Source organism: Myxocyprinus asiaticus, chromosome 6 (assembly GCF_019703515.2).
Source record: "Myxocyprinus asiaticus isolate MX2 ecotype Aquarium Trade chromosome 6, UBuf_Myxa_2, whole genome shotgun sequence".
NCBI lineage: Eukaryota > Metazoa > Chordata > Actinopteri > Cypriniformes > Catostomidae > Myxocyprinus > Myxocyprinus asiaticus.
The window spans coordinates 38160394-38174668 of record NC_059349.1 but is presented as its reverse complement, the minus strand read 5'-3'; the positions used below and the strand labels follow the sequence as shown (position 1 = coordinate 38174668).

At 37.6% G+C, this 14275-nt stretch overlaps 1 protein-coding gene and 1 long non-coding RNA gene across 2 annotated transcripts; one reads left to right on the top strand and one right to left on the bottom strand.

The window, feature by feature from the left end:
- The first annotated feature begins 615 nt into the window (after window positions 1-615).
- Window positions 616-3502, top strand: LOC127442550 (uncharacterized). Its single transcript, XR_007897494.1, has 3 exons — window positions 616-730; window positions 1231-2308; window positions 2460-3502. It is a non-coding gene; the product is annotated as an uncharacterized LOC127442550 (long non-coding RNA).
- A 4801-nt stretch (window positions 3503-8303) lies between these two features.
- Window positions 8304-13541, bottom strand: LOC127442614 (peroxisomal biogenesis factor 19-like). The gene is made up of 8 exons (XM_051700777.1): window positions 13433-13541; window positions 12874-12965; window positions 12591-12753; window positions 11222-11307; window positions 10926-11099; window positions 10066-10224; window positions 9804-9848; window positions 8304-9689 (listed from the first exon to the last, which is right to left on the bottom strand). Exons 1-8 carry the CDS (start codon window positions 13491-13493, stop codon window positions 9603-9605), a joined length of 867 nt encoding a protein of 288 aa, XP_051556737.1. The 5' UTR covers window positions 13494-13541; the 3' UTR covers window positions 8304-9602.
- Between the last annotated feature and the right edge of the window lie 734 nt (window positions 13542-14275).

Sequence of the window (14275 nt, the reverse complement as noted above, 5' to 3'; positions counted from 1 at the left end):
CGGTAATTTTTCTCCTAAAGACATGAATTGTAATTTGCAATATATGTAGGAAATCATGACCACTTACATTAAAATGAAGACTCCAGTCATATCAATAACCTTATAAAAGCTGTTTTATTCTACATGGAGAGGGTCCGCACATGGGGGCTGCCATGTTAAAATCATCAGTGTTGAGGAGTAGCTAACTACAAGTAGCGACGCTACTAACTTAACTACGTTTTTCAGTAGCTTGACAGTAGCTCAGTTGCTTTTAAAACAGTGTAGCTTTTCCAGTAGCTAAATACTTATTCCAGCAAATAGCAGTGTAGCGCGACCAAAAGCTACATCCCGTTTTGCATTTTGACGAACCTGCTAACTAGATCACAAACTAAAATTGTGCATTACCGCCATCTATTTTTATGACATGTGGCTGTACGGTTCACTGAGAAGAGATCGTCTGATGATTACGTAAAGGACATACAGGAGTGGGTTGATATTTCAAGTTCGACACACCCATCCATTATCCATGATGGAGCAAGACATGGCGGCAGATTCAGAAGATGGAGAAACTAATTACCCATGGCCTTATTTGTCCAAGTTCATGTCTCTTAAAGAATCAAATAGTAAAGGTTACACTTTCGTATGTTATCTATGTAAAATAAAAACAACCTACCTTAAACAAAAAAAAACAAAAAAAAAAACACTGTCTGTTTCGAAGACTTCAAGCACAAATTTAAGGACGCACATACAGGTGAGTAATAGCCATTTTAAATTGATTAATTATCCTGCTTTATTGCACTTTATATCAAATGTCTACTTCTGTTTTAATTACAATGATGAATCAGTGTTTCCCATTAACTACATAGCTGGCCCGCCATAGTCTAATCTGTCCTGCCACAGTTTTGTAATGAACCTAAAAGATCACTAACGTTGTGTTTTGTGCCATTGCTTTGGCAAAGCATTCTGTCAATCGTACAGAAAATGAAAGCTCAAGGGTTTAGCCCTTTCAAGTGAAGAAATTAAGACATAATTATTGTAATTTTACTACTTTAGTGTAAAGTGAAATAATTAATATGCTCTGAAACTCTTACTGAATTGCTATAATTATATAATAATAATAATAATAATAATAATAATAATAATATTATTATTATAAAAAGCTGTGATAAATGTATTCTTTTTTTTAGTCATTTAAAATATTTTTGCTCTCTAATTTTTGCTTTTTTTCCCCTTTATCCTATGCCCATTCAGAGGCTGCATCCATCTAAACTGAAAGAGTTACAGAGAATGCAGCAGCAATTCAGTAAGAAGATATCAACACCCTTCATTCGAGAACAGACTTCCTCAAGCTCATCAAGTCCAATTCAGTATTTCATGAGGGATGTGGCAACAGTGTCCCAGGCAAAATTCAACAATCTGCTTCTGAATTTTGTTATTCAGGGGCTTTATCCCCTCAGTATTGTTGAACAGGCAGAATTTAAAGAATTATTTAAGCAGGTACTGCCTTCAAGGTATGTGATGTCTAGAAAGACATTAGTCAGAATGCTAGATGATCAATACAATTCCATGAAGGCAGATATATGTAAAATTCTGTCTGAGCAAGAATTTGTAGCAACAACCACAGATGCATGGTCTGCAAATGACAAGAGCTGTCTGGGAGTCACTGTTCACTGGATAGATTCAGACACGCTTACCATCTCTTCAGGGGCTTTAGCTTGCCGAAGGATCAAGGGAAGGCACACTTATGACAATCTGGCAGAGATGCTTGAAGGTGTCCACATGGAATTCAGCATTCAAAACAAAGTTGTGTTAACCACTACAGACAACGGTTAAAATTTTGTAAAAGCATTTAGTGTGTTTGCAGCTGAAGAAGAGGTGACTGAAGATGATGAAGAAAATGGCGAAGAGGCAGATGTTGAGTTCAATGATGTTGCAGCATTTCTAAATGAGACCGAAAAGGAGGATGACTACCACTTGCCAGTTCATCAACGCTGTGCCTGCCATTCTCTCCACTTGATTGAAACCAGATGCTGAGGCAGCAGTGGAAGATGCTTCATTTAAAAAGATTTCAAGGGCAGCTTTTGCTAAATGTCAAAGCCTTTGGAATAAGCAGAGTAGAAGCACCCAAGCTTCTGATGCCATTAAAGACAGACTTGGATGCATGCTGGTTGTACCAAATGTAACCCAGTGGAATTCTACATATAATGCAATGGATCGTCTGAAAACTTGCATTGAAGAGAAACCTCAAGAGCTCTATGATGTTTGTGAGAAAATGGACATTCCACGGCTGAAGTCATCAGAGATGACATTCATCAAAGAATATGTCATGGTAAGTTTGAACTTGCAAGGATGTATTGAATCAATCGTTTTACTAGTGTAAATATTTTTAGTGTTTCATAGAACCCCATATTTTTATAATAAATAATCCCATAATTATTTAAAAATATTGTCATGTTTTGTTCTATTGCGTAATTCCACAGGTCATGGCACCAGTGTCCAAGGCCCTAGATGTTCTCCAGTCAGACAAAATGGCATACCTGGGAGTCTTGGTCCCCACAATTAACATTCTTGTTGAGAAGTTGCAATCAATCAAGCAAGAAAACCTCCAATTTTGTGGGTCATTAGTTTATGCCATCATCAGTGGTGTGAACAGAAGATTCAGTTACCTTTCCGGTAAAAGATATATCTTGGCGGCGGCTTCACATCCTATGTTTCGTCTTACATACCAAATGAGCAAAAAGATGACATCATCTTAAGTCTAAAACAGGAGCTTTCAGTACACAGTCCACATGTTGCAGAGCTGGCTGTTTCAAGGGAGCCAGCAAATGAAAGTGATGAAATCACAGCCTACTTCTCCAGAAGCCAGGAGAATGTTTTGGATGAAGTGGACAGTTTTCTACAGTCTACTGCAACCACACCTGATAGTGCTTTCCGGCATCTATCAAAAATGAAGAGAGTCTTCATGAAGTGCAATACTGGTGTCTCTGCCAGTGCCGCATGTGAGCAGTTGTTTAGTGTTGGAAAAGACATTTTCCTGCCAAAACGCAACCGTCTTTCCGACAGTCATTTTGAGAAACTTCTCTTATGTCGAATTAACAGGCGCTTCTGCTCCAGTTTTATGAACTAATTTAAGTTGCATGCATTTTGTTCTTGCCTGCTCTTATTAGTCTGAAGGACACTGCATCTCAATCCTGGACTGATGGTGTGTAACCTTTCCTGTTATTCTTGAGAGGTATAACAGACTATAATTATGCCAGGTGAAATAAAATACTTAACATTTTCCAAGCAAACTAACTCACTAAGTATAACATTTTGAGGTTGCAACCCTTTGGAGGTCAACGTTTTGGATGAAGTGGACAGTTTTCTGCAGTCTACTGCAACCACACCTGATAGTGCTTTGCTTTCCCTGCTAGTGCCACATGATGTTCAGTGTTCTTTCTTGCCAAAATGCAACCATCTCTCAGACAGTATTTTTGTGAAACTTTAAGTTGCATACATTTTGTTCTTGCAGTGTTACACTTGTTGCCATTTTGGAGGAAAAAAAACTAAAACAATATATATATATTTGAGTATTGTGTGTATCTTTGTATAGTTTACAAAATAAAACAATACTCTTTGAAATCATAATTTTATTGCATTACATTGCTTTAAACCCCAATTATTTTACTTAAAACATTCCTCATTAACAATTATTCAGTTATTTGTAATATATAATGTCATTGTAAAAAAGAAAAATCAAAGTAGTTTCAATGTAGCTAGCTACTTTTTGATAGTAACTTGTAGTGTAGCTAACTACTTTTTCAGAAGGGTAGCTTAACTGTATCTTAACTACTTTAACTTATGAGTAGCTTGTCAAACTACAGTCTCAGAGTAGCAAAATTATTTTATTGTTCTGTCTGTACTATTTATGTGTCAAGTAAATTAATGTTCTCTGAGTTTTACAGACAGGAAAAGCAACTTAAGTAGTTGTAGAAAATGTCCAATAGACTTTGGACTGTAAAAGCTCAACGGTTCTCTATGAGCTGTAGATAGACCTGCCCTTGTTCAAGAAGAAGGGAGGCAGAGTTACATATGGTTTCCTCAGTGTGTTGCTCAGGAGGATTTTCCGACGCTGACACCACAAAATTGGCATTCTTTAGCAGCCTCAGACCAGTCGAATGGGCAAAAGGATTGAAGAGCACTAAGTTGAAACTATACACTCCTCTAACTGGTGCAGTAAAGATTCCTGTTGAAAACCAGTAATGGATGGTAGAACAATAGTCAAGAAATGTTCCCAAAGTTACATTATAAGAACATTAAAAAACAAACTAACGAGAAAACCTCATTAAATATTGACATTAAATATTGACATTTTAGTGCTTTTTTATTTATTACAAATTGTTACAATTATCACATACCTCTATTACAATTATGCAGTCTGGGTGTTATGAATGGGTGTTATGTCATTTACGTGGATATCCAGCTTAATTGTATCCGACTCGATTATGTTATAATTATGACAGTTAATGACAAATCAAAAATGTTTGAGGTAAAATATCAAAGCTTTAGGCAAAACATTTTCTGAATACATGAGCAATATTGTTTTATCCCATGCTCTTCCCCACTTCATCGCAGTTTGACTGGTGAAATGAAGCCATATCACTTGTAATTTTCGGTTCGGTTTAGTAAACAGCAGTATCACTTTATCAAGCTTTATATATAGAAACAGTTGTTCAGCTACTGTCAACTCATTAACAAAAACTCAAAAAAAGGTTGTATATCTCTTTTCATACAATTATAAACTGTAAAAGAATAAAATAGAACAGTAAGTTTAAATCAATTTAATTGGAAATGAAATGTCTACATAAAGCCTGCTTTGAAATTTCTTGTAATTAAATATTGAAATGAAATGAATAACAGTGTAAATGTTTCAATGTACTGTAGGCCTATGTGACGTGGGCAGCTATAAGCATGGCAGTGTTAAGTGCTCTATGAGAAAGTTTCTACTTGCAACTATTAAACCATTGGTCTACAAAATTAATTCTTGTTCTGTGTTTGCTCCTCATACCGAGTTGATTGAACTTGGTATTTTCAATTTCTGCCTTTTTAATGTTCAAAATCATAAAATATTTTTGAATTTTTTTAATATTTTTTCTGAACATATTTATCACAGATGATCTTCAGGCCAAGCCTTATAAATGTCATCAAATGGATTCTTTATTTTGACAACTGTTGTTGAATTACACCCAAACAAATTTGACGGAGTCAATAAAACAGAAAACAGAAACTTGTTATACAGTATTTCTTTGGCAACTGCCAACTGTAGGTTGTGAGGTACATTGTGTAAGGCTCAGGTTGTTTACTACAATGTAGACAGTGCTTGGCCCTGTAATTGCTATATTTTTTCATTTTTGTTATCCATATGTTTTTGGTACTTAATTCATTGACATGTACGAAATGTGTAGATGTAGTGCTTGCTCTGATGAGGCCGAGCGATGTCCTTGTTATCTCAATGATTGGTTGCTGAAAGCTCAATCAAGGTAAAAGCGTGCAAGCACAGAGTTGCTAGTGCACGGGGGCCTCAAGAGTAACTGGACAAAAGAGTGTGTGACTGCTCAGTCAGCAAGTTTCCATCCTAAATTAAACTTGACTCTGTAATCATGTTGGCACCTGACCGACGAATGTGTTAAGTCCTTGCTCCTATACTTAACAAGGTGCAAGCTATGGAGAACCCTTCCGTTGAGTCAGTACCAGCAAGCGCTGAGTTTTAAGGCCATTGCAGCCGCCGTCACCCTGCCAGGCTTGCCACAGATGAGGCTTATGTGCAGTTATGCCCGAGGGTCCCTCATCATACTTGACAACATGGTCACCTTCGCCTCCAAGTGAAGCGAGGCTGCTTAGCCATCTAACGTGGCTATTTGGAGGAACGCCGACTTTTACTGACAAGGTGTGACACTCGCCAAGACAGGCAGATGCATAGTTGTCACTACAAATACATCTAACGCAGGCTGGGGACGTCCAGTGTTTGGCACCTGGAAAGGTGCACAAATTGTGTAGCACATAAAACACCTGGAACTGCTGGCAGTCCTCTTAGCTTCGAGAGCCTTTTTGGTCAGACGGCAAAGTTTCACGTGCTGACAGTCAGACAACACTGCAGTGGTGCGTACATAAACCGCCAAGGAGGAGTACTGTCAAAGCGACATATTACTGAGAGGGGGTCAAATCTTTCCCTGCCACCACCGCAGGCAGCTTTCACTTGGCTGCCACTCGACCTGCCACCGCCGCAGGCAGCTCTCACTCGACCTGCCTCGGCTCTCACTTGTTACCTGTGCCTCCCTCTCGAATTCTTATACAAAATTCACAACAAGAGAGTATTTTTTAAGGAGATTTATCAAAGCAAGTGATGGTGACATACAGCAAAACTTCTAAGCATAGTATTTTCTACATATACTGCCTTTTGTTTTATCATTAGGGGAGATCAGCACAGCATCTTATAGACAAATAAAACAGGTTAAATAAATAGGGGTGGAGTGGCACACAAACAAACAAAAAAACATGCCAGTGCTTTTGCAAACCACAAACACTTTGCAAACAAATATGTTTAATGTTTAATACTCTGTGATACACAATAACTGGGTTTTTTTTATTTTTTATTAAAGGAGTGAAAAACATTAGGTTACTGTCATAACAAAAGCTATATATTTTTCACTATACAACACTGTAGATTTTAGATAAAGCCTGTCATATTGCACTGAGCCTCTGTAACTGAATATGGAAACACCATAATGATTTTAATTCAGAACTTTTCTCAAATCTAGCCAATTGAATGTTAGATTTTGATGTTAAAATATTGTATTATGTTATATTAACATTCTGTACCTGTGTATCTTGTTACTAGATAGACTAGCATATGTCATGGGATACATACAGCCATACACCATATCAACAAGCCAAAAGCAAAAATACTTTTTCTAAACAAAACATTATTGGGAGTACAGACGGAAAAGGGGAATATCACACCCCAGCCTATAAAATACAACAATTTATAGGGGTTACCATGGTTCGTCGGCAACAGGGGTTGGTTGCCCCACAGTAATTTTCTGGTAATTTGATAACTATATGTTATGTTGATGATTTGTAAACCTGCTTGAGCAATAGTAGCTGGCCAACATTTTTTATGGCGAGAGTGTGATTGGGGTTGGTTGCCTTACTGATTTTGTGGTTGTTTGGCACATCAGTATTTCAGCTGAATTGGCTAGCACATCAGATATAAAAATAATACATAATTCATTACCATCATGCAGTATTTATGTATAAACTTAATATATCTAAACAGACACACACATACTGTATACACACACATGCCTTGTACATATAATGTATGTATGTATATATTTAAACCATTATTAATGTGTTATTTGGCATATTGCACACATGATAAAAACTGAAAACACATCTTTTATTTATAGTTTTAATTTTATACATTTCAGTTTATAAATAAAGGTTAACACAGTATTTATTCAAGTAGATGAATTTGCATTATTTTAGTGATATGGGGCTCTATTTTAAGAGTGCTAGTGCTAAGCTCAGCGCAATGCCATAAGCCATCCACGCAGTCAGTGGGCATGGCCAGGAAGTTTTGGCATTTTTGTGCAAGATGCGCAAAGTCTAGGCGCAAGTGGGTTTGGCAAAATTTTGGCAAATATCCTGGATGAAGTTAGCACACTGTATGTATGCTGCATGTAGCTGGAAACATCACGTTTGCTTATGTGGTGAGCTCATTACATTTATTTACATTGTAAAATATTTACATGCACTTCAACTTAAAAAAATAAGTTTAACTGCTGCCTTAAAGTTGTTAAATCAACATAGCTTTACAAGTAACATTATTTTACATTTAGTCTTAAAAACAGTCTAAATGTAAAATAATGAACTGGGAAAACTTATGAGTTGAAATAACTTTTAAATCCGTATTGATTTAAATTAAAACTTTAAAGCATCAGTTAAACTTAAGTTTTAAGTTTTAACATGTAGGTTACAGTACAAATCAATACTTCAATACTAAAAAATCTCTGGCACGACCTGGAAATTGATGTTAACTAATGCTCTCCAGTTAATTTGGCAAAGTTGAAGAGAATCTTTAGAAAAATAGGCAAACCTTAGTCTTACCCAAGAAAACTCGGGACATTAATTGCTGTTAAAGGCCTAAGAAGAAGAATGTGTGTGTTTGTGCGCATTGTTTTTGTAACGGATTCATATTTTTTTGATTAATTTAAATAAATTAATTTGGAAACATACCAGAACTACTGGAATAAAATGGGAGAGACAGACAACAATATAAACCGTAAAGTTTAAAAGATTTATTTTATTTTTCAGAATTGCTATTTTCTTTATATAGCAGAATATGACAAGACCAATGGACCATACATTCAAGGGAACATTCAACACAATAAAGAATATAGATTAGAGCTGAAACTCTTAAATTTGTCTGTCCTGTCCTTACAAATCCCATTGTCTATCCTCTGAGATCTCTATATTGGCCACAGAGCACAAGTTGATGACCAATAATTTCTAGGTATGATTGTGTGAAGGGATCCCATTTCCACATATTCAAACCTGTTTGCACAAAAGAACCATGTAAACATCCTCTCAAAAGCAAATGGACTTTGAATTATCTGTTTGATTTTCAATTCTGCAAATATTGGTCCGCTTCTGAGGTATCCTGGCATATAACATGACGTTCTTTCAATGTTAGTACAGAGCAATAATTTGAATTTGAGCTCCACCTCCAATAAACCAAAATTCTTTTTATCAAGGCAAAATGGGGACTAAATGCAAATCACAACTGAAGAGGCACCACCATAGGTATGAGTCAAATCCACATGGGTAATTCACTACTCTGAAAGTTCAAACTGCTCAACATGCAGTAGGTTACAGTTACCATTAGAAGACACAAGGAGCGAGAACTATTCTTTTCCAACCACAAATGCAATGCAAAGGTGACCATGATATTTAGGATATATTATAGGAATTTTAAATGTCTGTAGGTAGTAATCTGAGAATAATTAATCTAAGTTTTGGTCACCGATTAGTTGTCAAATCACAGAAATGAATCTGGGTGCTACAGTTTGAGAATTACTTATGAGAAGGGACACATAAGTTGCTATATTATATATTAAAATAATATAATACAAATTGAATCTGATGAAAGCTATGTTTGTAGACCCTAATCATTCTTCTGAGACTTAAATTTACACCAAACTTTTCCACTCACTTTGAGCTCCACTCATTTGCCTCCAATTATTAGCAACACAATCCACAAAATGAGCCATCAAATGTGCTTTGATGTAAAAGTAGAAGACTTTTATATAATTCAAAAGACTTTGACTCTTACCAAGCTGTCAGCACACTGTGATATCAAAACATTAAGAGCTGCTCCACAATGAATACAGTAAAGACATTAGGGATGAAAATGACTAAAAGAACCTCTTTTGACAAAAACTGCTAAGTAAAATTTATTTTGTGAACATTCACATTTCAGGGCAGACACATAACCAAACTTCTTTAAAAGTCCAGCTCAGGTTCTGATAATTAGCTCCAAATTGCATCGTTTTCAAATGTACATTAAGTTGACCTCACTGAGATCACATGACTGAGCACTGCTCTGCTCCTGGGACCCCTTGTGCTCCAGGAAGATGCAGAGATTCTGGGTCGAAGTTTAAGCCAGGAGGCTGTAAATAAGGTAGAAAAGATATTCTGATGATCCAAATCATGGCATAACTTATGATCCAAATCATGGCATAACGTGTATATATATATATATATATATAAAGGATAACACTCACTGTCTCTCCAGCAAGTTCTTTTGGAGGTTGACCCAAGTCTTGTAGCTAAAGGGTAAGTCCAAATGTCCATGAACAAAGAAAAATGTTATGATAGAATTTAGAGCCATTACAGAAAGGTCACAAGCTCTACAAGTAAACATGGGTACATGTACAATTTTGACATAGCTTTCAATTCTTGAACAATCTTACACAAGCTTGTGGCAATATCAGTGAGCAGAACTGAAAAGATGGCCCCAAATTATTTATTATATTACTTGTTTACCTTCTGCATGAGTTCCAGAATGTTGTCAAATGTGCTCTCTTGGTCTCCATCTTTCTCAAACTGGCTGCATATCTCTCCCATTATCTTGTACTGTTGTTCATACTGTGTGAATTGGTCTGGGGGAAGGGACTGCCTGTTGCTCTCCAGCCATTCAGGATACTAAATCCAAATTGAGTTATATTGGTGCTGAAACAGTCAAATTCCATCATACAGTACTGTGCAAACATTTTAGGCACTTGTAAAAACATGTGCATAGTGAAAATGCCTTAAAAAAATAATGCCATAAATAGTTTTAATTTAGTCCAGTAAACATAAAAAAGCTCATTCAGTATTTGGTGTGAACACCTTTGCCTTTAAAACAGCACCAATTCTCCTAGGTACACCTGGACAGTTTTTCATGGTTGCTGGCAGATAGGATGTTCCAAGCTTCTTGGAGAATTCACCACAGTTCTTCTATCTATTTAGGCTGTCTCAATTACTTCTGTTTATTAATGTAATCTCAGATCGACTCGATATTCAGTGGGGGCCATGCCATCTGTTGCAGGGCTCTCTGTTCTTCTATTATAATCGCAAAAGGAATGTTTGTGAGTCTAACATTGATATTTCCTATTGACACACTCAAGCTGAAGATATAAATAACCATCTTAAGACAAATGTTTTTGTGAAACATCTTATGTGCCTAAGACTTTTGCACAGTACTGTATATTAAATTATAAATGAAATGTATAATATATAAGATTTGATGAAAGGAAATCCAATTTTATTGATGGCAGGCATATTCCAACAACAATTGCTCCAGCAATGAGTGCTTTCAGAAAGATAGTCAAGCAAATACTAACTGTCATTGCGGTCACACTCACCTTTTCCGTTATTTCTTTAAGAGAAGGGTACAGAACCTCTTTGGACAAAAGGTTCTGCATGATGGACTGCATAATAGGAAGGATATTTCCATCTTCACCGCTTCCCTCTCCATTTTCATTCAATCCCAAGTTCTCCAAGGTTTTTACTATATCCTCTCCAGCCAGTCCTGCGCTCTGCATTTAGAGATTACAAGCTGGTCAAATCTGTAGTCCTTTTATAAATAAAATACTGTATAAAAATAATTCTGTTTCTTTGAATTACATTCCTGTATCAGAAATTCCAAAAGTGGGTTTACCTGCATGTTGTCTGCATTTTTTGCCAAACCACTAAGGGTGTCTTTAAGACAGGAGGTGAATTCTTGCTGTGATGCAGCATCTGTGCCTACATTGAAAATATATTGCCAAACCAAATGGAATACTAGAATAATAATATATGTATGATGTGCTGAACTTACAAACTGATGAGCCAAAAATGTATAACCACCTGCCTAATATGCTGTTGGTCCTTTGTGTGCTGCCAAAACAGCGCCGACCCGCCGAGGCATGGACTCTACAAGACCCCTGAAGGTGTCCTTTGGTATCTGGCACCAAGACATTAGCAGCAGATCCTTAAAGTCCTGTAAGTTGTGAGGTGGAACCGCTGTGGATCGGACTTGTTGGTCCAGCATATCCCACAGATGCTCAATCGGATTGAGATCTGGGGAATTTGGAGGCCAGGGCAACACCTTGAACTCTTCATCATGTTCCTCAAACCATTCCATAACAATGTGTGCAGTGTGACAGGGCGCATTATCCTGCTGAAAGAGGCCACTGCCATCAGGAAATATCATTGCCAAGAAGGGGTGTACCTGGTCTGCAACGATGATTTGGTAGGTGGCACGTGTCAAATTGATGTCCACATGAATTGCCAGACCCAGGGTTTCCCAGCAGAACATTGCCCAGAGCATCACACACCCTCCACCGGCTTGTCGTTTTCCCACAGTGCATCCTGGTGCCATCACTTCCGCAGGTAAACAGTGCACATGTACACAGCCGTCCATGTGATTTAAAAGAAAACAGGACTCGTCAGACCAGGTGACCTTCTTCCACTGCTCTAAGGTCCAGTTCCGACGCTTGCGTGCCCATTGTAGGTGCTTTCGACGGTGGGCAGGGGTCATCATGGGCACTCTGGCAGCTACGCAGCCCCATATGCAGCAGGGTGTTATTAAACATTCCTCCCGTAACCATCATTACAATTTTCTGTGACTTGTGCCACATTAGACCTTCTGTCGGTTCGGACCAGAAGGAAAGCCTTTTTTGCCCTCGTACATCGATGAGCCTTGGTCGCTCAACACCGTCGCTGGTTTGTCCCTGCTCTACTGCTGACAGGGAGCACCCCAGAAGCCTTGCCGTTTCAGAGATGCTCTGACCCAGTCGTCTGGCCATAACAATTTGGCCCCTGTCGAAGTCGCTCAGGTCTTTACTCCTGCCCATTTCTCCTGCATTCAACATATTTACAAGAACTGATTGTTTGCTTACCATCTAATCTACCCAGACCTTGACATGTGGCCTTGATAGGAGATGATCAATCTTATTCACTTCACCTGTGAGTGGTCATAATGTTTTGGCTCATCAGTGTATATCTGTACTCAGCATGTACAAAGTGCTCCATTTCAGATTACTCACCTACTTTGCCTGCTACTTCTGACAGCTTCTGAAAGTGCTGTAGAAGCTCAGGTTCTTCCTGGGCTAACTCAATCATGGCTTTTTCCCACTCTGCCCTAGCTTGATTGGCCATCTCCCCATCAAAGAGGGACTCAAAGAACTTACTGTCCTCCAGCAGGGGTGGCTGAGGAAGAAAAACAGAGATAACAAATACATTGACCAGCAGTCAAAAGCAACACTGGAAAAAACTCATTGGAGAACCAAATGACTTTATGAATGTTTCAAATAAAGTGTTTATTGTTACCTTCTCTTCACTTTTTGCTCCTGCATCAGTAGAATTGGGGGCTTCTGGGGCCGCAGGTGGCGCACTTGTCTTGTCAAAATCATCAAGAGCACCTACAGGTGAGGAAACATTGAGCTACAGCACAGATGTACCATATGCAAGCCCTATATAGAAAATGTTTTGATAGTATATTATCATGAGACTGATTTTATCCAATCGCATGAGATAGGAATAGGAATGTCTAGATGTGCAAGGTAACAACATTAGGGTTGCTGTCAGATCTACCAACAGATGCTAAGTAACGAAAACAGACTGGACATAATCTACAAACTTGTCGGTGGCTAGAGAGGAAACAGAATGAGGATATATAACTGTAGTTCGGTGCACAACTAGTGTTAGTTACAACTACAATAATCGTGACAAACGTTAAGCTTTCAGGCTAGTTAGCTGAGCTGCAAATACACTGACACAACTCCTTACTAAAGGCTTATTCACTGAAGAGTAACTCTGTACAACTCATACATTTATACAGTTTTATCTGTCGTAACTGTAATATTTCAGTTATACTTTCAAACCTTACTGTCCAATAATTCATCCAGTTCTCTGTCTGCTGCACCCTGATGTTCTGATGCGGACGCCATTTTGCTGCTCAATGACAAACATAATTGTCGCAAAATAATGACATCAAATCAAACTGGTGTAATTTTTTCTTTCTTTTTCTGATATTTTGCCCATTACAAAATGGTGGCGATTGAGCTCTCTTACAAACATTTTATTAACAGTATTATTATCATCTACATTATTTTTAGTGGTTTTATTTTTCATGCGTTCTGCAAATCTTTCGCAGAGACAGTTCAGCAGAGACGGACCACTGGTATTAATATGAATGGAATAAATTAGAACGCCCAAAGACGAACGGATGTAGCAAAGGTAAAAGAGCCAATCAACTTTTAGATACAGACATCGCCTGTCGCTTAACTCGAAAACGCGCATGCGCATGAGCTAAACTAGCCTGAAAAATAGCGTTTTTTGGCGTGATCTGAGCTAAAGAAGCATAATATATTATACAATTGTTGTCAGATTTAACTGATAATTTTAAATATGTTCTTTTATCATAGTCTTTACCAACCTTTTTGAAGATTTCGGTTATTACCCATTCAAGTAGATAGGAGCTGTACTCTTATACCGCTTGTTTACATAGAAAATAACTGCCCAGCCTGCCTGGGAGCGTTCCAAAGATGGCCGCCGAGTGAACTGATTGCCTTAAAAACACTTTGTCTTTCGTCAGGAGTTGTATGAACTATTTATAGCGCATTCATATATAAAAATGCAAGGTTACTGCTTCAAAACCTAACTTTAGGCTTTTATGTATTGATTCAAACAAGAAAGCTATCAAAACATTTCTTTTATTGAAAATAATTAC

Excerpts from the sequence above, each read along its gene's own strand:
- LOC127442614 (XM_051700777.1), bottom strand. The coding sequence starts at position 13,493 with ATGGCGTCCGCATCAGAACATCAGGGTGCAGCAGACAGAGAACTGGAT. Across the intron at positions 12,966-13,432 it reads ACTGGATGAATTATTGGACA|GTGCTCTTGATGATTTTGAC; the intron begins GTAAGGTTTGAA and ends CCTCACCTGTAG. Across the intron at positions 11,308-12,590 it reads AGAAGTAGCAGGCAAAGTAG|GCACAGATGCTGCATCACAG; the intron begins GTGAGTAATCTG and ends TTTTCAATGTAG.